General features: G+C 45.7%; 1 protein-coding gene across 1 annotated transcript in view; it reads left to right on the top strand.

Annotated features, from left to right (window-relative positions):
• Nucleotides 1-24114, top strand: part of AFF4 (ALF transcription elongation factor 4) — a 172764-nt gene extending 148650 nt beyond the window's left edge. Inside the window, exons 16-22 of the mRNA XM_075344582.1 lie at nucleotides 1957-2020; nucleotides 9816-9952; nucleotides 10582-10653; nucleotides 11138-11231; nucleotides 13294-13337; nucleotides 14071-14291; nucleotides 14388-24114. Of these exons, the coding sequence (XP_075200697.1) occupies nucleotides 1957-2020; nucleotides 9816-9952; nucleotides 10582-10653; nucleotides 11138-11231; nucleotides 13294-13337; nucleotides 14071-14291; nucleotides 14388-14515 (760 nt within the window). The 3' untranslated portion in view covers nucleotides 14516-24114. The remainder of the gene's footprint in view (nucleotides 1-1956; nucleotides 2021-9815; nucleotides 9953-10581; nucleotides 10654-11137; nucleotides 11232-13293; nucleotides 13338-14070; nucleotides 14292-14387) is intronic.
• Nucleotides 24115-24419: the final 305 nt, after the last annotated feature.

Raw genomic sequence — 24419 nt, 5'->3', positions numbered from 1 at the left:
GAATTCTGGATTCTCAGATTGACGGCGTAGCTCTTGAGTCCTGGGTCTTAGCGACTTCTGATATCCTTCCTGAAGTCATCTCCACTTGACTCGAGCTCCAAAGTGTCCTTTGACCTTTTTTGGCCTTGCCGACCCTCCTGTCCCTTCCACAGTCCGGTCTACAGCTAGGACTATCCCTCATTAAGGGACAGGTCTCGGCTCTGTCAGTATGTGCCAGCGGCGTATCGTCCGGCTGGCTCTGGTGCGCTCCTTTAAGGGCGCATCTCACATCATTCCGCCTTCCGGCGGCCTATGGAGACCTCGGACCTTAATCCGGTCCTCACGGTTCCCGGAAACCCCCCTTTGCGCCGTCTTCGGGAGGTTTCTTTGTTGTGTCTTTCACAGAAAGTAGTCTTTCTAGTGGCTATAATTTCCCGCCAGAGAGTTCTGGCTGCGCTCCCTCGGAGTCACCCCCTTTTTTGGTCTTTTGCATCAAGACAAGGTGGTCTTCATCCGACTCCGGACTTTTTCCCTAAGGCGGTTACTGCTTCCACCTTATCCGGGGCAATTTTCCTGCCTTCCTTTTGTCCGGCTCCTGTTCATCGCTTGAGGAAGCGTTGCATCTCCTAGATCTGGTGCGGGCGCTCCGGATCTACGTGTCTCGCACCGCCGTTATTAGACGGTGCACCTCTCTGGTGCTGACTGTTCGTCAGCGTAGCGGTCTCTCGGCATCTAAGCCGACCCTGATCGTTGGCTTAGGTCAGCCATTTCTGAGACTTACAAGTGTACTCAAGTGCCTTCCCCACCGGGGATCAGAGCACATTTGGTCAGACCTGTCGGCGCCTTTTTTTCTTGGGCTTCAGGCACCAGGTTACGGCTCAGTAGGTCTGTCAGTCTGCAGCTCGAATTAGTCTGCATACTTTTTCGAAGCACTACCCAAGGCATGCTCATGCTCTGGCAGACGTGGGCTCGGCAGACGCATTTTTCCAGCGTCTGTCGCCCATTTGTGAAGTTAGGTTTGCCTGCTTCTCAATTGTCTGTTTATTCCCACCCATGGACTGCTTTTGAACGTCCCATGGTTTGGGTCTCCCATAAGGAACGATAAAGAAAAAGAGAATTTTGTTTACTTACCGTAAATTCTTTTTCTTATAGTTCCGTCATGGGAGACCCAGCACCCTCCCTATTGCCTATTGGCATGTTTCTTGTTCCGTGTGTCTTCACCGGCTGTTATTGTTGTAGACTGAGGTTCCGGTTCCTCCGGATTTTACTCTGTCTCTTCTTGTGGGTGGATGTCCTCCTTCAGCTTTTGCACTAAACTGGCTAGATCTGGCTAGCAGGGGGTGTATATGCTAGGAGGGAGGAGCTACACGTTTTTGAGTGTAGTAACTTTGTGTGTCCTCCGGGGGCAGTAGCATACACCCATGGTTTGGGTCTCCCATGACGGAACTATAAGAAAAAGAATTTACGGTAAGTAAACAAAATTCTCTTTTTTTTTTTTTTTTTTTTTTTATTTTTTTTTTTTTATATAACAGATGATTTGTTGTGTTAATATAGTCATTGGTTAAAGCTAACAGAACTTATGTGAGTATCTAAATTGAGTTCCCGCTGTAATAAAACAACATTGCAGCTTAAAAGGGTGATCTCATCATGAAGCGGTACGACATGTCATTAGGATTTGCCAAAACATTGTGACCGGTGATGGCCTGATCTGCGGACATCTGGTAGAGAAAGTTAATGGGGCTGTCTTCTAATTCCATGCACAGTCTGTGTCTAGCACTGCATTGTAAGGGTTCTACCAATGAGTTATTGTATACCGCTAAAATACACCTTTATTATGAGGTAATTAAGTCAGCCGTTCATACCTCAGACTTGCATTTAATTTACAGCTGATCGATAGTCATTACAGGAAAATGAATAGACATCTCAATGTTTACTTTACACATTTTATCATATGATTTTGTCTTCTCCTCCTCCCAGGAATCATTCGGCTGACCATTATTTACAAGAAGCAAAGAAGCTCAAGCACAATGCGGATGCTTTGGTAAAGTATTGTTTTAGTGATGCTACATTCTTTGTATGTTAATTTACTAACCACCTACATGTTTGCAGTATAGGAAGGGGGAGCAGACAAGATTGGAGAAACATTTAATACGCCATAAGTGTTAGAGAAGTGTAGATAATACAAAAACAGTACTACTTATTTACTAACCAAAACATTTTTAAAGGGGTTGTCCAGGACTTTAGAATTTTTTGACTATGTGGTTAAGAATTTAAAGGGATCATGTCACAAGGTTTTTTTCCTTTTATGAGCTGCGGCCACCACCATGAGCTCTTTAAGTCAGCATTGTAGAATACTGTATATAAGAGCCCAGGTCTGGTCCGATGGTTGTTGCTAGTCACTGGTCCGCACCTCCTCTCTGTTGCGATTGCTGTCCTCCTTCTTCCCAGCCCAATGTGTATGACGTGTCCTATGTCATTCGCACAGACCGGCATTGCAGTCCTGCTCAGGCAGATCAAAGTATTGTAATGCGCAGGCGAGAGGAAAGGTTAAAGACCGCCCGTGCATGTGCACTGCAATATATTAATCTGCCCTCAGTTGGCAGATCAAAGTGCGCCTGCGCAGGAGCACAATGCCGGCCTGTATGCATGACGTAGGATGCGTCATCCACACTGGGCTGGGAACGAGAAGGATGGCGATGGAAGGAATAGAGGAGGCCCGGGACCAGCGACACCCATAAGACTGGACCGCCCCCTAGGTGAGCATTATAAAGGTGTTTGTTTTTTTTTTTTGGTTATACAGAGCAGCCTGGACTCTTTTTATATACAGTATTCTAGAATGCTGTATATAAGGACTTACTGGTGGTGGCTGCAGCTTATAGGGGAAAAACCTGGTGACAGGTTCCCTTTAATAGCAGGTACTGCCTGTTCTGCTCTGCAACAATATTCTCCAGGTCAGACGACGATTATCCTGCTTCATTTGATGGTTTAGACTGAGCAAAGCATATTCATGTGTGTGAATTGCCGTCACGATCCAGACCTAATTCCCATTGAGAATCTGTGACAAGACTTACATATTGCTGTTCAGACGCCTCCATCCAATCTCACTGACCTAGAGCTATTTTGCAACTAAGAATATTCAAAAATGTCACCCTCTAGACGTGCAAATCTGGCAGCGACCTACCCTGAAAGACTTGCGGCAGTACATTTAGTGAAAGGTGGCCTAATAGTATTGACTCTGGCTGAATACAAATGCATGTCACAATTTTGAGATTTTTTAAATCTTTATAAAACAATGTATCCTTTCCTTTATACTTCAAATACTTGCTACTTAGTGTTGGTATATCACATAAAATCCATTTAAGTTTGTAAGTGTAATGTGAAAAAAATGTGGAAGTGTCCATGAGTTCTGACAATGTTATCACAGCTTTGTAGCTGCTGGTCTGTTTCTGCTATCGGATAACCCCCTTTTTCTTTGTCGCTCCATTGGGAGACCCAGACAATTGGGTGTATAGGCTATGCCTCCGGAGGCCGCACAAAGTACTACACTAAAAGTGTAAAGCCCCTCCCCTTCTGCCTATACACCCCCCGTGCTCCCACGGGCTCCTCAGTTTTTTGCTTTGTGCGAAGGAGGCAGACATGCACGCTCAGCTCCACAGATTAGTCAGCAGCAGCTGCTGACTATGTCGGATGGAAGAAAAGTGGGCCCATATAGGGCCCCCAGCATGCTCCCTTCTCACCCCACTCTTGTCGGCGGTGTTGTTAAGGTTGAGGTATCCATTGCGGGTACGGAGGCTGGAGCCCACATGCTGTTTTCCTTCCCCATCCCCCTTAGGGCTCTGGGTGAAGTGGGATCCTATCGGTCTCCAGGCACTGAGACCGTGCTTCATCCACAACTCCTGAGGAGCCTGCTGGATAGGAGCCGGGTATCGTTCAGGGACATGGCTCTGCTACTTTAAGGTACTCTGTGTCCCCGTGGGGACCGCGCACAGCAACACTCCAGCATTGCTGGGTGTGCTAGTGCACCGGGGACCGCGGCGCTGACCGCGTTTGTGCCATTATACACTGCAGCGTCGCTGAGTGTGTTTGTGTATGGGGACTACCGCGCTGACCGCCGCTGCCATTGTTTTTACTGAGGCGCGGCTGGGACTGTTAGTGCGCCGGGGACTCTGCGCCGGCCGCGCTTATACGGCGGCCGCGCTTATAACTCGAGTCCCCGGCTTTTGGGCCTAGTCTCTGTTTCTTCCAGCCCTGCCAGTCAGGGGAAGGGCGGGACGCTGTACAGCACGGCAGCACTGAGGGCTGGAGCATGCTTTGCATACTCCACCCCCCTCACTGTGCACAGTGAGGCACCAGTTCCCGCACTTTCTGGGTCACGCCCACGGCTCCCTCCTCTCCTCAGGACGCCGGCAGCCATTCCTGTCAGCTCCTCGGACGCTGCAGAGGGGAGACAAACTCTGGGGGACCCAGGCAGGGATTCTGGTGGCCACACAACCGCTTTAAGCGGGCGGTAAGCAGCACCTGAGGTGCTGGCCCCACTTGTGCAGAAGTGTGATTATAGTTTATATGTTTACAGGCTATACTTTACACTGTATGGTGCACAGTTGATTTCTGGCTATATACCCTGTTGTGTTGCTCAAAGGAGACAACAATATGGCGCCCACAAGAAGCAGGGGTGCCAAAACACAGGCTTACTATGCTGCCTGCGCCGCATGTACAACCTCGCTACCGGCAGGTTCCACTGACCCTCATTGTGTGCACTGCTCGGCCCCTGTGGCACTTACTCAGCCGGAGCCTCTGCTAAGGGGGGCCCAGGGGGAACAACCAGCTAACACTGTCCAGGTGACAGGGACGGAGTTTGCAGTTTTTACTGACAGACTTTCTGAGACTATTGCTAAGATACTAGAAGCTTTGCAGTCCAGACCTGTATCTCAGACCATGGGCACTGTGGAATCACTGCCCCCTGGTTCCCCTCAGTTGGAACAACAATGTCCCCCCGGGGTGTCTCATAGATCCCAGGGTGAGGTCTCTGACACGGACCGCAGTCCCAGACCGCCTAAGCGAGCTCGCTTGGAAATCCCCTCGACCTCATCACATTGTTCAGGGTCTCAGAGAGATGACTCTCTGTATGATGAAGCGGAGGTAGCTGATCAGGATTCTGATCCTGAGGCCGCTCTCAACCTTGATACTCCTGATGGGGACGCCATAGTGAATGATCTTATTGCGTCCATAAATCAGATGTTGGATATTTCTCCCTCAGCTCCTCCAGCAGAGGAGTCAGCTTCTCAGCAGGAGAAGTTCCGTTTCAGGTTCCCCAAGCGTACAGCGAGTATGTTTCTGGATCACTCCGACTTCAGAGAGGCAGTCCAGAAACACCGAGTTTGTCCAGATAAGCGTTTTTCCAAGCGCCTTAAGGATACACGTTATCCCTTCCCCCCCTGACGTGGTCAAGGGCTGGACTCAGTGTCCCAAGGTGGATCCTCCAATCTCCAGACTGGCGGCTAGATCCATAGTTGCAGTTGAAGATGGGGCTTCACTCAAGGATGCCACTGCCAGACAGATGGAGCTCTGGTTGAAATCCATCTATGAGGCTATCGGCGCGTCTTTCGCTCCAGCATTCGCAGCAGTATGGGCACTCCAAGCTCAGCGGGTCAAGCCCAAATTGACGCACTCACACGTACGTCTGCGCCGCAAGTGGCTTCCATAACCTCTCAAACGTCGGCATTTGCGTCCTACGCTATTAATGCTATCCTGGACTCTGCGAGCCGTACGGCGGTTGCAGCCGACAATTCGGTGGCATTACGCAGGGCCTTGTGGCTACGGGAATGGAAGGCAGATTCGATTGCCAAAAAGTGCTTAATCGGTTTGCCATTTTCTGGCGACCGTTTGTTTGGTGAGAGATTGGATGAAATCATAAAACAATCCAAGGGAAAGGAAACATCCTTACCCCAGGCCAAACCAAAATTACCCCAACAGAGGAGGGGACAGTCGAAGTTTCGGTCCTTTCGGGGTGCGGGCAGAGCCCAATTCTCCTCGTCCAAAAGGCCTCAGAAGGATCAGAGGAACTCCGATTCATGGCGGTCTAAGTCACGCCCTAAAAAGACCGCCGGGGGTGCCGCTACCAAGGCGGCTTCCTCATGACTTACGGCCGCCTCACACCGCATCCTCGGTCGGTGGCAGGCTCTCCCTCTTTTGCGACACCTGGCTGCCACAGGTAAAAGACCGTTGGGTGAGAGACATTCTGTCTCACGGTTACAGGATAGAGTTCAGCTCTCGTCCTCCGACTCGATTCTTCAGAACATCTCCGCCTCCCGAGCGAGCCGATGCTCTTCTGCAGGCGTTGGACACTCTGAAGGTAGAAGGAGTGGTGATCCCTGTTCCTCTTCAGCAACAGGGTCACGGTTTTTACTCCAACCTGTTTGTGGTTCCAAAGAAGGACGGGTCTTTCCGTCCTGTCCTGGACCTAAAACTGCTCAACAAACACGTAAAGACCAGGCGGTTCCGGATGGAATCCCTCCGCTCCGTCATCGCCTCAATGTCCCAAGGAGATTTCCTTGCATCGATCGATATCAAAGATGCTTATCTCCACGTACCGATTGCTCCAGAGCATCAGCGCTTCCTGCGCTTCGCCATAGGAGACGAACACCTTCAGTTCGTGGCACTGCCGTTCGGCCTGGCGACAGCCCCCCGGGTTTTCACCAAGGTCATGGCTACAGTAGTCGCGGTCCTCCACTGCCAGGGTCACTCGGTGATCCCTTACTTAGACGATCTGCTGGTCAAGGCTCCCTCCCAAGAGGCATGCCAGCACAGCCTCAACGCTACTCTGGAGACTCTCCAGAGTTTCGGGTGGATCATCAATTTTCCAAAGTCAAATCTGACACCGGCCCAATCGCTGACATATCTTGGCATGGAGTTTCATACCCTCTCAGCGATAGTGAAGCTCCCGCTGAACAAGCAGCGTTCACTACAGACGGGGGTGCAATCTCTCCTTCAAGGTCAGTCACACCCCTTGAGGCGCCTCATGCACTTCCTGGGGAAGATGGTGGCAGCAATGGAGGCAGTCCCTTTCGCGCAGTTTCACCTGCGTCCTCTTCAATGGGACATCCTACGCAAATGGGACAGGAAACCGACGTCCCTCGACAGGAACGTCTCCCTCTCTCAGGCAACCAAAGCTTCCCTTCGGTGGTGGCTTCTTCCCACTTCATTATCGAAGGGGAAATCCTTCCTACCCCCATCCTGGGCGGTGGTCACGACGGACGCGAGTCTGTCAGGGTGGGGAGCAGTTTTTCTCCACCACAGGGCTCAGGGTACATGGACTCAGCAAGAGTCCTCGCTTCAGATCAATGTTCTGGAGATCAGGGCAGTGTATCTGGCCCTAAAAGCGTAACAGCAGTGGCTGGAAGGCAAGCAGATCCGAATTCAGTCGGACAACTCCACAGCGGTGGCATATATCAACCACCAAGGCGGGACACGCAGTCGGCAAGCCTTCCAGGAAGTCCGGCGGATTCTACTGTAGGTGGAAGCCACAGCCTCCACCATATCCGCAGTTCACATCCCGGGCGTAGAAAACTGGGAAGCAGACTTTCTCAGTCGCCAGGGCATGGACGCAGGGGAATGGTCCCTTCACCCGGACGTGTTTCAGGAGATATGTTGCCGCTGGGGCATGCCGGACGTCGACCTAATGGCGTCCCGGCACAACAACAAGGTACCGACGTTCATGGCACGGTCTCCAGATCCCAGAGCTATGGCGGCAGACGCCTTAGTTCAGGATTGGTCACAGTTTCAGCTCCCTTATGTGTTTCCTCCGCTGGCACTGTTGCCCAGAGTGTTACGCAAGATCAGGGCCGACTGCCGCCGCGTCATCCTCGTCGCTCCAGACTGGCCGAGGAGGTCGTGGTACCCGGATCTGTGGCATCTCACGGTCGGCCAACCGTGGGCACTACCAGACCGACCAGACTTGCTGTCTCAAGGGCCGTTTTTCCATCTGAATTCTGCGGCCCTCAACCTGACTGTGTGGCCATTGAGTCCTGGATCCTAGCGTCTTCAGGATTATCTCAAGAGGTCATTGCCACTGTGAGACAGGCTAGGAAACCAACGTCCGCCAAGATCTACCACAGGACGTGGAAAATTTTCCTGTCGTGGTGCTCTGCTCAGGGTTTTTCTCCCTGGCCATTTGCCTTGCCCACTTTTCTGTCCTTCCTTCAATCCGGACTGGAAAAGGGTTTGTCGCTCGGCTCCCTTAAGGGACAAGTCTCAACGCTCTCTGTGTTTTTCCAGAAGCGCCTAGCCAGACTCCCACAGGTACGCACGTTCCTGCAGGGGGTTTGTCACATCGTTCCTCCTTACAAGCGGCCGTTAGAACCCTGGGATCTGAACAGGGTGCTGATGGTTCTTCAGAAACCACCATTCGAGCCAATGAGGGATATTTCTCTCTCACGCCTTTCGCAGAAAGTGGTTTTCCTAGTAGCAGTCACTTCACTTCAGAGAGTGTCTGAGCTAGCAGCGTTGTCGTGCAAAGCCCCTTTCCTGGTGTTTCACCAGGACAAGGTGGTTCTGCGTCCGGTTCCGGAATTTCTCCCTAAGGTGGTATCCCCCTTTCATCTCAATCAGGATATCTCCTTACCCTCTTTTTGTCCTCATCCAGTTCACCAATGTGAAAAGGATTTGCACTTGTTAGATCTGGTGAGAGCACTCAGACTCTACATTTCTCGTACGGCGCCCCTGCGCCGCTCGGATGCACTATTTGTCCTTGTCGCTGGCCAGTGTAAAGGGTCACAGGCTTCCAAATCAACCCTGGCTAGGTGGATCAAGGAACCAATTCTCGAAGCTTACCGTTCTGCTGGGCTTCCGGTTCCCTCAGGGCTGAAGGCCCATTCTACCAGAGCCGTGGGTGCGTCCTGGGCTTTGAGGCACCAGGCTACGGCTCAGCAGGTGTGTCAGGCGGCTACCTGGTCGAGCCTGCACACTTTCACGAAACACTATCAGGTGCATACCTATGCTTCGGCGGACGCCAGCCTAGGTAGACGAGTCCTTCAGGCGGCGGTTGCCCACCTGTAGGAAGGGGCCGTTTTACGGCTCTATTACGAGGTATTATTTTACCCACCCAGGGACTGCTTTTGGACGTCCCAATTGTCTGGGTCTCCCAATGGAGCGACAAAGAAGAAGGGAATTTTGTTTACTTACCGTAAATTCCTTTTCTTCTAGCTCCAATTGGGAGACCCAGCACCCGCCCCTGTTTTTTTGTGTACACATGTTGTTCATGTTGAATGGTTTCAGTTCTCCGATATTCCTTCGGATTGAATTTACTTTAAACCAGTTTATAATTTTTTCCTCCTTCTTGCTTTTGCACCAAAACTGAGGAGCCCGTGGGAGCACGGGGGGTGTATAGGCAGAAGGGGAGGGGCTTTACACTTTTAGTGTAGTACTTTGTGCGGCCTCCGGAGGCATAGCCTATACACCCAATTGTCTGGGTCTCCCAATTGGAGCTAGAAGAAAAGGAATTTACGGTAAGTAAACAAAATTCCCTTCGTTGCCCTTTGGCTGTTTACACCTTTCTGATTGCCCTTCTTTCTATGTGTGCTCAGTCTGTTGTCTTTTGTAATGAGCAGTGCTTCTGTAAAGTCATGTATGTATCATGCTGTAAATAGTGTCAGTATAAAGTTGTGGACACACATGGCTGCGTGCTTTGGCAGGTTTCATCCGTGCACTGTTTGTGTGAACCCTCTTGATTTTTTTTCATATTGAAAGTGTGTATGGATATATAATTTCCCTGTTGATGTGTCCCCTTCATATGACAAGGGAGTAATTGCTTGCCTCTAACTGATGTTTTCTCTGTGTAGTCTGACAGATTTGAGAAGGCTGTATACTACCTTGATGCTGTGGTTTCCTTCATCGAGTGTGGGAATGCATTGGAGAAAAGCGTGCAAGAGTCAAAATCTCCTTTTCCTATGTACTCTGAGACTGTGGAGCTGATTAAGTAAGTGTTGGGCTTGGTCCGTTCACTTTCTGATCGTGATTGCTGTTCTTGTTATACTTGTATTGATTGCAGTAATCATGCAGTCAAAATGTGAAAACATCACTTTATGCAGTGATCACGTTTACCATGTGCTGTTGGGGTCTATCCTAATGAGCTATTGTTTATGACTTGCTGATAAGCCATGATTGTGTTGGGGTCCATCTGACACCTCAGCCGATTAAATGTTTGAAGGTTCCCCGTGTAATACATCTTAATCTCGTAGATCACATTACACTATAAACATGTGATAAACGTTGTCATAACGTGCGGTTTTTGCACAAGAATTGCAGCAGATTATGGGATTAATTTTGATTTCACCCTGCCCAATCAGGTTTACCCATGGTACATCAGTCATTAGATGATGAAGCTGGGGGAGTGATGTAGGCTAAATGGATCTTTGGATATTTCTGATGTTTAACTCTTGATTTTTTTTCTGCAGATTCACGTTATTAATGTGGTCACTATACATTCTATAGATGAGTTAGTGGACAGATATCTATTTTAAAATATGAACAATTGGATAAGATCTTCACATAACATAAAGATGTATGTCTAAACCATTTGCTGACAGATCTGCCATTGCTCCATAGGTATACCATGAAACTGAAAAGTTCTTCAGCACCAGATGCTACAGCGGCTGATAAAAGACTTGGTGTTCTTTGGTAGGTACACTTAATATCTTAAAGATTAGAATTCATCTCATTAAAGAGGCTGAGGCCCTGCTTCCAGCAAAGTATCACTTGCATTGCTGTTCATTTGGTTCAATCACTGTTAGATCTAGCAGTTATCTGAATATTGACCTCTGTATAACCTCACCCCATCACTGATTGACAGCTCTCTGCCCATGTACAGGGTACAGAAAGCTGCCAATCAGTGTTGGTGAGGTTACAGTCATGAATATGCTTTACTAAGCCTCTGTTTTACTAGTCCTTTCGTGATGATAATCTGTTTGATAAAACAGGGAGTATATAAAAACTATGGCAAGCAGACCTGTAAGTGACACATTACTGCAATCATGGTCTCTGCCCTTACATTCTGGTGCTCTCAGACTAGGTGGTAAAAACCTACTGACAATTTCCTATTATGTCCATGTAAAGATTCCGTGCAGACATATGGTAGAATAATGCTTTTGTGTTGTGTCTTCAGTCTCCGATGTCAGTCCCTCCTGTACTTGAGATTGTTTAAACTGAAGAAAGAGAGTGCACTGAAGTATTCCAAAACCTTAACTGAGCACCTAAAAGTAAGTCGCTGAAATACGGAATATCTTCTAGCCTGCTGTCTTCATTATCAGTAGTTGGCACAGGTGGCATTGTATGAAGCAATTGTATTTTTGTGTCTTATCTTGTGTAATATACACTACTATAAAGTCTTGTTGAGTTGAAGCAGCTAGAATTAGTAAAGTATCCAAGATTACACGCCCATCATACTCTAAGGGTGGTGTCACACACAGCGACGACTACAACGACGTCGCTGCTACGTCACCATTTTCTGTGACGTTGCAGCGACATCCCATCGCTGTCGCTGTGTGTGACATCCAGCAACGACCTGGCCCCTGCTGTGAGGTCGCCGGTCGTTGCTGAATGTCCAGCTTCATTTTTTGGTCGTCGCTCTCCCGCTGTGACGCACACATCGCTGTGTGTGACAGCGAGAGTGATGAAATGAAGCGAGCAGGGAGCAGGAGCCGGCATCAGGCAACTGCGGTAAGCTGTAACCAGAGTAAACATCGGGTAACCAAGGGAAGACCTTTCCCTGGTTACCCGATATTTACCTTCGTTACCAGCGTCCGCCACTCTCGCTGCCAGTGCCGGCTCCCGCTCTCTGCACATGTAGCTGCAGTACACATCGGGTAATTAACCCGATGTGTACTGTAGCTAGGAGTGCAGGGAGCCAGCGCTAAGCAGTGTGCGCGGCTCCCTGCTCTCTGTAGCACAGCGACGCGTGTCGTTATGATTGCTGCTGCTTCTGCTGTGTTTAACAGCTAAGCAGCGATCATAACAGCAACTTACAAGGTCGCTGTTGCGTCACAGACAATAGTGACGTAACAGCGACGTCGCTGTCGCTATGTGTGAACCCAGCTTAAGGTTAAATTGCTTTTTCTATTTATGTATTTAGAGGGAGTACAAAAATATTTTGTGAGACAAGACCACCTCGAACACATAATGCCCCAAGCAATGGGCTTTATTTCTTTCCTTAGGCCTAAGCCACATGGCATGAAAATCGGAGCGAGTGGAGTGCGATAAAAAATCGCATTCCACTCGAAACAACATTAGCCTGTGTCCCAGCACACATGAACGATTATTTTCTCAGCCCTAATCGGACCTAGAAAACAATCGCAGCATGCTGCAACTGTAATGCGATCCTGTTTTCTCTCGCACCAATTAAAGTCTGGGGCGAGAGAAAAATCATACTGCACTCGCAGTACATCGGTGTACCGAAATAAATCCCTCTCCTCCTCCGTGCCGGCCCGCCCCTCCTCAGCATTGGCTCTTCCCTCCTTAGTGCCGGCCCGCCTCCCGCAGTTGAGGTCCGCTTGCACGGTTAGATCTCAGTTGCAGGGACACTCGCATGACACTCGGCTCTGCTGTACTGCCAGCGTGAATGGAGTGTCATGCGAGGGGATCACAGTAATCCCCGTGCGGCCGCAGCCTTAAAGTGAGCATGTCACCAGGTTTTCTGAATATAAACGAAGGCCATTGTCAAGAACTCTTCTCTGTAGTCTATTGACCTGTATCTAAGCCCCAAACCCACCCTTCATATGCCAAAAAATACATTATATACTCCCCTGTCATGCAGTCTGGTCTTGTGGGAATCTTTTTTGCTTCCTCGTGGCATGATTTATGTAGTGGACGCTTCTGGTCATCCACAGATCATCACAAATCTTGCACCTGTGCGCTGGCAGCACAGGCCTGCACTCGTGTGGGCACCGACTTTAACATTTTGGTATTGGGTGCCGGCGCATTATAGTACTTTGCTCTTCCCTTTTAACTTTGACTGTACTTGATTCGTGGCTATCCGTGGATGGCGTAGGACACGTCATCCACATCAGTCACCAGGATGACAGCAGCTGCAGGAATTGAAGAAATGAGTATAAAAAATATATTCTTTTTGCATATAAAGGAAGTGTTGGGGGCATAGATGTGGGTGGAGTGTGGTAATAAAGCAGTTAGAAGTGGCAATTTTATTTTGACACCTGGTTCCCTTTTAAAAATCAAGACGTGCGGAAAGAACTCCATTTCTTTACACAATGCCAAGTATTGGAACATCTTTGTCACAGTACACTGAATACTTTCTTATCTTTCCAGAATTCTTACAATAATTCACAAGCTCCATCGCCGGGTATGGGAAGGTAAGAAAGTCTCTGCTTGATTCCAGGCTTTCTACAGCAGGCCTTCATAATGTGCCATAAGCCGTGTGCCTTTTTTAGTGAGGTGGTAGCAGAAGACCAAGCATGACCAGTTCAGCAGTTTTTGCATGAAATTGTTCATATTCTAGTAATAGAGCAGTATATCACTATTGATCAATAAAACACCCTGTTCACATTGGTGTGCGTTATTTTATTTTTCTCTATTCAATATAACTCCTTAACATTTTGAGCAATATTTTTTTTTTTCATTTTTCCATCTTTTGGTTTTTGTCCACTTCTTCTTCCAAGAGGTTTTATTGATACCATTTTGGGATAGATATATTTTGATCACTTTTTATCATAAATAGAGAAACATTCTCTTTAGAGCTGACTAGGTTATGCATTCTGGATTTACCTGTCTTTTTAGTCTTTCCCATCACATATAGAAGTATACTTTTTTTTAAGTATATTAATGCTTACTGGCTACATGGATCACTGGCTGATGGAGGCCAAAAGGCTGATCCTGGCTTTCATCTGAAAGTGTAGCCTTCTGGACTGGTTTGGGATGTATGTTGAGTATTTCTAGCAGGCACTATAAACATAGTAAAAAAACAAAATGTGATGTATACAGACAGTGAAGTCTTTATATGTACATATGCCCTTCTGATATATATGGTCTTATGTACACATTGACACTTGGTGACCTTGTGTCATTTCTATCTCCCTCTATAAACAGTAAGTCTGTCAGCATGCCTTCTCCAGTGTCTCCAAAGTTGTCCCCTGGTAGCTCCAACAACTATACCTCCAATGTGTCCAGTTCATCGGGTGGCACTTCGTCAGTAACTATTCCACAGAGGATTCATCAGATGGCTGCCAGCTATGTCCAGGTCACATCCAATTTTCTTTATGCCACTGAGATTTGGGATCAAGCTGAACAGCTCTGTAAGGAGCAAAGTGGTAGGTCCATATCCGTGCAGCTCTCTTCATGTAGGTGGTTGTTATTCTTCTAGTAATGGTCTCTTATCTGAAACCCTTGTTTTGTTTTGCCCCCAGAGTTTTTTACCGAACTGGATAAAGTCATGGGCCCTTTGATCTTCAACTCGAGCACCATGACAGAACTGGTACGCTACACCCGTCAAGGCCTGCATTGGTTGCGCTTAGATGCCGGCTTGAAACATTAAGGACCCGAGCAGTTGGGCCTGGAGTCTTTTCTTGCTGCCTCTACGTTTTTCCACAACACTGTGTCCTGTTCAGAAGGAAGACTGCCATAACATACCGTCTGGCTGGCGCGGAGGACAAGCGGCTCTGCACAACTTTGTTTCAGCCATATCCATTTAACACTTTCCTGATTGTCTTGATAAGAGACATGCTGAGGCTTCACTTTTTATTTAAGAAAAGAAACTTATTTAAACTATTTTCCTAGCATTATGAATGTTATTTTTTTCCATCATTTTACAGAGGAATCAATATTCCTGCTATCATGCACGATAACTTTTTAAACCTATTTATTTTATAAAGCTTAATGAAAATGTAAAAAATACAGGGGAGGCTGTGCCCTTCTCTCGTCTATGGTCAAACCTTCGTCAGTGTTGGGGATCATTGGGTCCCCGCCTGTAGTCCGTAGTACGTCCAACAGACCTCGCAGCTCCCCTTTTCTGATTGCTGTGGTGTGTCATGGCGTTGGACAGAGTAAGTGTTTGACATCTTAAATCATGTCTTTCTGCAGTGGAAGGGGGTTGTGCAGTTTGTACTATCACCTATATCAAAGTAGCCTTCCAAGTACTTTATATGATACAACATATGCATTTCTTGTTTGTTTTTTTCCTAATGGTTTATGGGCTTTGTTACTTTGTACTGTCTTTCAGTGTTAGAGAAGAGAATTAAGAGCAGTGTATTATAGTGTAGCGATAGGTACTTTTCATACATGGCATACAATGGCTGTGAAAGAATGCTGATTAGATATAAGCCAGACCGGAGCACGTACATCTAATATAAGAGATTCTACAGACTATATATAGAAATATATGAGAATATAGGAGTATTATTGACTGGGTGAAGGCCTGTTAAGAGAAGCTCTCCACCACATGAGAAAACACTTTTTTACAATCAGTAGGATACATAGCTTGTATGAAATGCAATCTTCAGATTGGGTGAACAGGGTATGATTTATGAGACTGAATCGAATTGCATATGATGGAACCAATCCAGGCCTTTAGTATTGAATCAGTCTCTCGTATTTCCCAGTATTGTTCTTTGCAGAGTGTCGGATATACAGAAGTGTAGCTGGATTTCAGCTGATGGCAGGGAAGCGCATTGTGGAACGTAAAGCAAGGCTTCTCTGTATATAGCCCATAAAATGGGATTCTGTAGAAGTCTGCAATTCCTTAGTAAAATGTATCTACATTTTATTTTCTAGCCTTGGTGCCAAGAAATTTAGAGCGCTTCTAATTTGATCATTCTTATTAGTGGAAACGCCAAGTTAGACTCCAAATTAGTTTTTATCTAGATAAGATGTTCTGCATTGTATGACATGGATGCAAAATTCTTAATGTGTAAAGTGTTTAATCAGAAGGGAAGGCTAGTCGAGTGTCCCCCAGTAGACCACAATGGTGGTGGGTTCTGCCCAGGATACAAAAGTGGGGCATATGGACCCTGCAGAAAGTCCTTTTTTTATATTTATTATTTTAGATTTAAAGAGGTATTCCCATCTCCAAGATCCTATCACAATATGTAGTATGTGTAATATTGATATTAGCAAATACCTCCAATTAGAAATGCAGTATAGTTCTCCTGATTAGCTATGTCTTTTACCTCATGTGCAGGGCATTGCAGCTTAAACATGTATTTATAGTTACAACCACTCATATAGGGATTTAGTTGCTTGTGGTTGTAACCCTGGTTACAATCCTAATCCTGCCCTGCGCATGAGGTTAGACACACAGCTTTTCAGGAGAACTATACTACATTTCTAATTATTCTTATTATTACACCTACTACATTTTAGCGTCGGATGTTGGAGATGGGAATAACCCTTTTAACATAATATTCAGGAATCCAGTCAATTGATTGAGGCTGTCCATCATAGCTCTATGATGGTTGCTTTTAATGGGGCTGCTAATATAGAGAGAAGTAAGACTTTTAAATCAAGGTTCCTCATTAGTAGCACTGCTTTAGAGGATCAACGTTCTGGCACTGCTGAGTACAAGCTTTTGTCCTTACATATGATTTACCATACTGTATGTGTCCATGGATTGATTGAATGGGTTTTTACTTGTCGGTGCTGTCATAAGCTGACCACACATAGATAAATCAGTAATGGTTGAGTGTTGTATTCTTCTGAACCTAGGATCATGTTTTGTCATGGGGATTAACAATAATTGTTGCCAGGGTTAATTATGTCTCCAATGAGAATTTAATATAAAGACTTTAAATTATGAACATGCTGTACACTGTAATTTCAGGTATTATTGCACATATGCCACCCACACATTGCTGTCACTTCCCAGTAGAAGGGTAAGGACACATGGCGAGTAAAACGGGGTAAGTGGAATGCAATAAAAAAATCGCATTCCACTCGGAGCAATGTTACTCTATGGGCCGCTCTTATGAGCAGTTTTTTTTCTTAGCCCTAATCGGACCGAGAAAACAATTGCAGCATGTTGTGGGTGGAATCTAATTTGTTTTCACTCGCACCCATACAAGTCTATGGGTGCGAGAGAAACATCGCACAGCACTCACATTACACCGGAGTGCAGTGCAATATATGCATCAGCTGATAATGAAGGAGATTAAGCCCTCCCTCTCCTCCGCAGCTGTGCTCCGATCGCAGGATTGCATCACAGTATAATGACGCTCGGCTCACACTCTCAGCAGAGCGGGGGCCGAGTTTCATGCGATCCACTCGCATTAATGCTAGTGTGTCGTTGGCCTAAAAAACTTTTTTTTCTAGAACTGTATCATTATTACACTTTTTACCACAGAACATTTATCTAGGCACAACTTGATTAGTCTCGAAATAAATACCCAGAATGCCATTTTCTGGTGTCTTAACATGCTATTTATAGAGAGCCATCCTGCTATTTCTTTACATAAGGGTTGTCTAATTGTAGGAAAACATGGCTGCTTTTTTTCCCTAAACCGTGCCACCTCAACACCTAAAAGCTGTATTAGGTATTGCATCTTTGTTCAGTACACTTCAGTGGGGCAATACTAGACACATACTGGAGGGAGATTTCTGGAGAAGAGGACGCCCCAGCCCAAGTGTTGTGGCGTCCTGCCCCAGCTCCACCTATCTGGCCAACATTGGGAGAAACTTGCCCGAAAACATGAAATATTGCAAAATCTATCTGCAACTCCAAGTTGCGCCTAAATTGTGTGACTTGTCAAAGCTTTTATGTCAGCATTCTAGTGTGAAAGCTGTAATGAAGGGGGCTCATAAAGACTTGCAACCATATTTTCTAATCCTGGACAGCCATACTCAATCATGCAATGGTCCAGAAGGCTTTAAAGGGTTGTGATGGTAATGGTCCAGAAGCTTGAGAGTAAAAAGAGATATGATTGTCTATGCCTGTGTATAATGTCCAGGTCCCCTTTACACTGCAATACCAAATAAAGCCTGTGGATAGAAGTGCTATATGTGGAATACACAAGGAGGTCCATATACCAGACAGAGGCGGCCTCCGGTTACCATTAGTGCTTTGCATGATGCCCCCCGTTCCTTCACATAAAACGGTATATAAGGGAGTGATGCCCAATTAAGTTATGTATATGTTATACATACTTTGCAGATTGGACTCCTCTATAAGGACAGCCTTGTCATTACTGTGACATCACCCAGGCGTCGTGATCAATGCAATTTGTTTCGCTACCCCCCCAAATATGTAAATGAAACTATGTACGTGCTACTTTTGCAGCAGTGATGTGGACCACCTTATGGCACTTTTAGAAAAACAGTCAAGGAAAATATTTTTGGGAGTCCCATAAAATGGCACCAGTGTTTAATGGGCGATTGTTCATTTTCATAGGGCATGTGTAACCATCGGCAAATTCCAAAGCATGGGAGGTTTGGTTGGTGGCTTAGCGGGGCATCTTGTGTGAGCGCAGACTATTGCTGATCTACCCTCAGTGTTTTCTTCTTTTACCTCACTATACACGAGACTCTTCTCTCTGGGAGGGCTGCTAGCAAAGTGCTTTCATCCAAAGTATCACAAGAAGGTGCATCTTCTGGTGCCCACACATACATGCTCGTTCTGTTCACAAAGCTTTCCCTCGTCCTGATAAATACCAGTAATCATTGTGTAGGCCCTTTATAGATGGGAGTGAAGCGGTGGCCGTGTATTTCGCCTTGTGCCATTATCTCCTCCTGTGTGCCTTACCTCAGTATCTTGACTAGGACTGTTAGCGAGAGCCTTCTAAAATGCGTCATTGTGTTATTGGCGTTCTGTATTAAGTGAACAGTATAGGGGAAATTCACCATATGACAGTGACTGTTGAGGTCTATTTCCCATTGTCTAGTTACATCCCAGTGTTCTAGAGAGAAGGAAGAAGCACAACTTTCTCTGGGCACATATGAAGGAAGCCGAGACGATAAATGCACTCCCATGGGCCGTTCTGTAGGTAGCATGACTGTGATTACCACTGTATTGTCATCAGGGAAGCATTCACCATATTGAAAAGTCAGTGTATGATAATTGATGCCTCTGATAAATGCCAGTTATGAGCAGTCTGTTAATAAAGAAAAAATGTGTTTAACAAATGACTGATTATATCCCTTCCCAGAAATCCTCCTTTTATTACAGTATTGTGCCATGCTAAATACCCATGTTCTCCAATTTCCTTCACCAATTCAATCCCTTAGTAAGATTACTCCAGAAAGGAGTTAGCTGCCCATACTGCTATATCTTGCAGTGTGCCTCTATATAACTCCAGAAAGGGGCAAGCCTGCAGCATTGTAATTTTGAGGACGCCCTAAGCCTCTTATTTGCTGCTTCCTTTCCCCTCTTAGTAGTTAGCGGCACCCTCTTTACCGGGGCCCGGTTTGGTCAATGCACATCTTTACCCCGACGCGGTGTCTTGTGCCAATTGAAAAGCTTAGTGTCTCCATTCGTGAAGCAAGGCAACACTGAGCGCTATGTAGAGCTCCTTTTAGCATATTTACATTGTGGATGAATGATCCATTATTTGACCATTGAGTATAGATTATTTTTTACACAAGCAAATGACATTCTTATGAAATGACGACCTATTGGATTATACAGAGTTATTTTGCTATCATATCATATAGTCATATTTAGTCAGATGTACAGATTGAGAATAATGTGAAGTACCTGAATTATCTCCAGAATCCCTATACTGTAAGTCTCGAGTAGGAGGGACAAAATGCCCTTCCTGTAGCGGAGCACTCGCAGAACAAGGCACCTTTCCCATATGTCAGACATATATAGAAGGGTAACCACTGCTGGAGGACAGATTATTGTACAATAATATTTGTTGTCATTTTTCAGATCATTGGTTGGAATCTGGGCCGAGCCCTACAGTTTACTTCTGTGGGCGATCCAGCCCAAACTAAAACCTATAAAGTACACTAAGGTTACAAAATGGTTCTAGATTTTCGAGGTCTCGGTTCTTGCTGTAGTATGCAGTGTGTAGTACTTGTTTAATATGGTTGTAGATTTGCGTCGATTCTCCTTTTCTAGAGGTAGCGATCAGCCATATCCTTATTTATTCACATGGCAGGAATACGGTGGCGTCTTCCCCCTCCGTTCCTGCAAATTAATATTCAAGTGCAATGTTCTCCTTGTAGATTACAGCGAAATTGCTGTTTTTAATTTTTTTTCTTTATAAATATATGTATTTATACCGGTAATTGTCCATACACGTGGAAGGATACCAATAGAACTTCATACAATTCTCTGGACAAGGGGATGTGTAATGGTATACGTCCTGCATCGATGTCCCCTCACCAGGAACATGCATCAGTAATTTGCAAGTTGTAATTTATTTCAGATTTCAGTATTTTTAGCTGCATTATTTACAAGATGATGACTACGAACTTGTCTGACAAATGCTGAGGCTTATTGTTCACTAGCGTGTGGTACTTTGAAGAGTTATTGGTAGCGTATTTACCAATTAAAGAAAAGGTGGAGCTTAGGCTACATTCACACTTCCATTCAGGCATGGCGAGTTCTTTTGAGGCAATCTGAATTAGGCTATGTTCACTTGGCTTTTTTGCAAAACCGCTGAAGAGAATTGACATGCTCATTCTTTTAAAAACTCTGCAAATATGCAGGTATTTGACAAAGCAGGAAAAAAAATCTGTGTTTTTAAGAAATCTCATATACTGTGCTGGAACTGTAAAAAAGTGTAAGTGTTTTATTAGCATGGATTTTCATAAAACCAAGGCCCTGTGTGAACATAGCCTTAATGTCCAAAACTGATTGCATAGGAAACCGTGTGCTCCCATTGACTATTATGGGCTCCGTTTGGGTTCTGTTATTTGTCCATTTTCAAAACAAAAGACGCTCATTATACAGACCTTTTTCTAATAACTGACAGATAATGGAACCTAGACATATTCCAAAATAATCAATGGGGTCCCTGAAGACCAGAGAAACAGAATGTGGGGTCAGAAGTGTGAACACAGCCTAATGAGCCTATTTATGGAATTTCTATAGATTCTGTCGGGTCTGGGAAAGTGACGTGATATGAAGGTCCTGCCAATGTCATTCACAAATCACATCACTTTCTTGTCAGCAGCTTTTTACGTCCAGAACATGTATTCACTTTTTGTGCACGGTTTTGTGCTGCAGTTTTTGGAAGCATTTTCATACAGCAAGAGCCATATACTGTATGTACACTCGCCCTGATAATGGACAAGGAACGCAAATGTCTTCCATTCCACCAAAAGGCTTGGGTGTTAGTTTCCCCATTTTCAGTATTAAGCAATGTGTATTTACCTTCTCTTCTCTGTATGCTGCCCTTTTTCCAGCCTGGCTGTCCTAAACCTGAACCTGTTGCTTGACAACATGAAAATAGTTTTGTACCTCCTTCACATTACTCAATGCAACCCTCGTGGGAATAAAGCCGATTTTCATCGACTTTTTTTTTTTTAAAACCAATGCTATGAAGGTTGGGTGGTCACAATGTTCAGAACGTATGAGCGAGCATATGTGACCATGCACCACTGATGACTGACATGTCAGACTGAAATCATTGCCATTTTCTGCGTATGTAAGGCCATGTTCACACTTCTGTTTGCACGTTCCGCTCGTCAGATTTGAGGAACAGACCAATGGAATTAAAAGGCTCTGTAGCACACAAGTAGACCCAAAGGTCCTCATTTATCTGAGCCAGTTGGGATTCAACATCTGTTTTTAGCACAAGGGAAAAAAACGTTCAGTTTGACATATTTTCTTCAGTTATAAAAACGGACACATAAGACCCATAATGCTGTCCCTCTGCTGCCATTCACATCAATTCTGAACGCATCAGTTTGAACAAGAATTTGATTGTGTTGAGGAACAAAGTGCCTGAATGAAAGTGTGAACTAAAGGGGGCTTTACACGCTGCGACATCGCTAGTACCCACCCACGTGGCTGTTTCGTCATGGGGGTGATCGCTGCCGTAGCGAACAATATCGCTACAGCAGCGTCACACGCACATACCAGCTTAGTGATGTTACTGGAGACACCGAACAATCTCCTTTAAGGGGGCGGGTCGTTCGGTGTCACAGCGGCATCACTAAGTGGCCGCCCAATAGCAGAGGAGGGGCGGAGATGAGCGTCCGGAGCATGCTGCCCACCTCCTTCCTTCCTCATTGCCGGTGGACGCAGGTAAGGAGATGTTCGGCGTTCCTGTGGTGTCACACACAGCGATGTGTGCTGCCGCAGGAACGACGTACAACCAGCAGCATGCACCACCAGCGATATTATGAAAAGGAGCGACGTGACCCCGACGATATATCGTTAGCGATGTCGCAGCGTGTAAAGCACCCTATAGCCTAAGGTGGACATCAAGAATTCTGCGTAGGAGGCTTGGTAGCAAATTCGGGACAAAAATCCTGGGCAGAAAAATGCAGACTATGCCGCACATTTTTTTTTTTTTCCCCCTGGGAAATGGTGGAAGCTAAACTGACCCTGTTAAAGCCTAAAGCGGGCTTTACACGCTACGATATCGTTAATGAATTATCGTCGGGGTCACATTGTTTGTGACTCACATCCGGCGTCATTAACGAGATCGCAGCGTGTAACAGTTATGTGCGACCTAAAACGATCGCAAAAGCGGAGAGGTCGTTTGCCGCGGAGAGGTCGTCCTAAGACAAAAAAATCGTTTACCTCTCATTGGCGATGTTCGTCGTTCATGTGGCAGCACACATCACTATGTGTGACACTGCAGGAACGACTCCTTACCTGCCTCCACCGGCTATGCTGAAGGAATGAGGTGGGCGGGATGTCTGTCCCGCTCATCTCCTCCCCTCTGCTTCTATTGGCCGCCTGCCGTGTGAAAGGAGGCGGTTCGCCGGCCAGAGCGACGTTGCAGAGCAGGTAAGTCCGTGTGACGGAGGTAAGCGAGGTTGTGCGCGACGGGCAGCGATTTGCCCATGTCGCACAATAGACGGGGGCGGGTACAATCGCTTGCGATCTCGCTAGCGAGATCGCAGCGTGTAAAGCCCGCTTAAGTTGTCATGTGGCAGATGCAGCATTGCCAATATCAATGATATTACCCCAACCTAATATACAGTAATACTATCAATGCACCTTATAAAATAATTGGAAGATCGTGTATGTAGATGTTTGACGTATAATATTCACCAGTAACATGTTGTTCTAGTTCACTATAAGGCATTTTTGCCATTCAGACCTACATGACCATGTGCCCCAGTGTTATTTCTGGTAGTACTATTGTCACGTTTCTTTTGGTGTCTATGTTGGCATATTCTCATCAGTAGGAATTCTCCGTTATAAAGCACTTGCCACCAGTTTTACCACATGATTCGCACCCATGCAGACACTTTCTTCCCCTTCCGCTTGACACCAACATTAAGTATTGCAGTGAACAATGTAGGAATTGATGCCTAAATGCAGGACCTTTGGTGACACTCGGGCGTCCATCTGCTTCTAGCTCCTGAACGTGTTCTAATGTGGATTTTAGAATGTTTCACGTTTCAAGTCTAATCAGGGCTTGGGAATGTGTCCGTATTTATTTAAGAAAAGATCATTTTTATTGTTAAGATGTAGTATACATATTTTTATTTAGTAATTAATTTTTACCATTGGAAATTACTTTTATTTAGAAAGGTACTCCAGATAAAAAAAAGCTTTTATTATTATTAATCAAAATTTTGTACTGTGCTTCAATCCAAAATGTCATTTTTTTTAACCAAATCTTTAATTAAAAATGTTTTATTTGTTGCAATACATTTTTAAATGACAAAATGTACTTTATGCTCTCAAATTTTCAATTTCTATGCGAGTTTGAGCTTTTCACTTCACAAAGCTGTAATGTTAAGCAACGTTTTTTCTCTCCCACACCTGTATAGTATATGTATTTTGTGGTTTTTGAGAATATAGGAAGTTGAGTGTCCGAAGCATAAGTTTTAATGTGTATTTTTAAACAAATGTATGGCAATTCAGATACTTGGAGAAAAGGGTATTGCATTTCAATTTGTAAAAAAAAATAAAATAAAAACCTTTTTAATTGTCATTAAAATGCTTTGTAAAATGCAAACTGTAACTGGAGAAACTACGTTTAATAAATATCATAGATTTTCTGTATTGAACAATTAGTCTTTTCCATGGTGGTGTTGAGGGAAAATATACCAGTATGGAGCATGCCAGTGCTAAACTGGTGTCTGTTTTCTTTTTCCTAACCCAGGGGTGGGGAACCTCAGGCCCGCAGGCCGTATGTGGCCCGCGATGACTTTTTATACGGCCCTGGGCACATTGCCAGTGACCGCACTACTCCCGCGGCAGCCACGATCATGTCAGCTGCCGACCCTTTAAATCACACATTGTGGTGCGCATAGCATAGGCTCTCAGCACACTGGCCTGTACCAGTGTGCTTCCGACGTACTTTGTGGGCGGGATA

Source organism: Anomaloglossus baeobatrachus, chromosome 4, assembly GCF_048569485.1.
Source record: "Anomaloglossus baeobatrachus isolate aAnoBae1 chromosome 4, aAnoBae1.hap1, whole genome shotgun sequence".
NCBI lineage: Eukaryota > Metazoa > Chordata > Amphibia > Anura > Aromobatidae > Anomaloglossus > Anomaloglossus baeobatrachus.
Note: the sequence above shows the minus strand (reverse complement) of the source record. Positions and strands in the feature narration are given on the sequence as shown.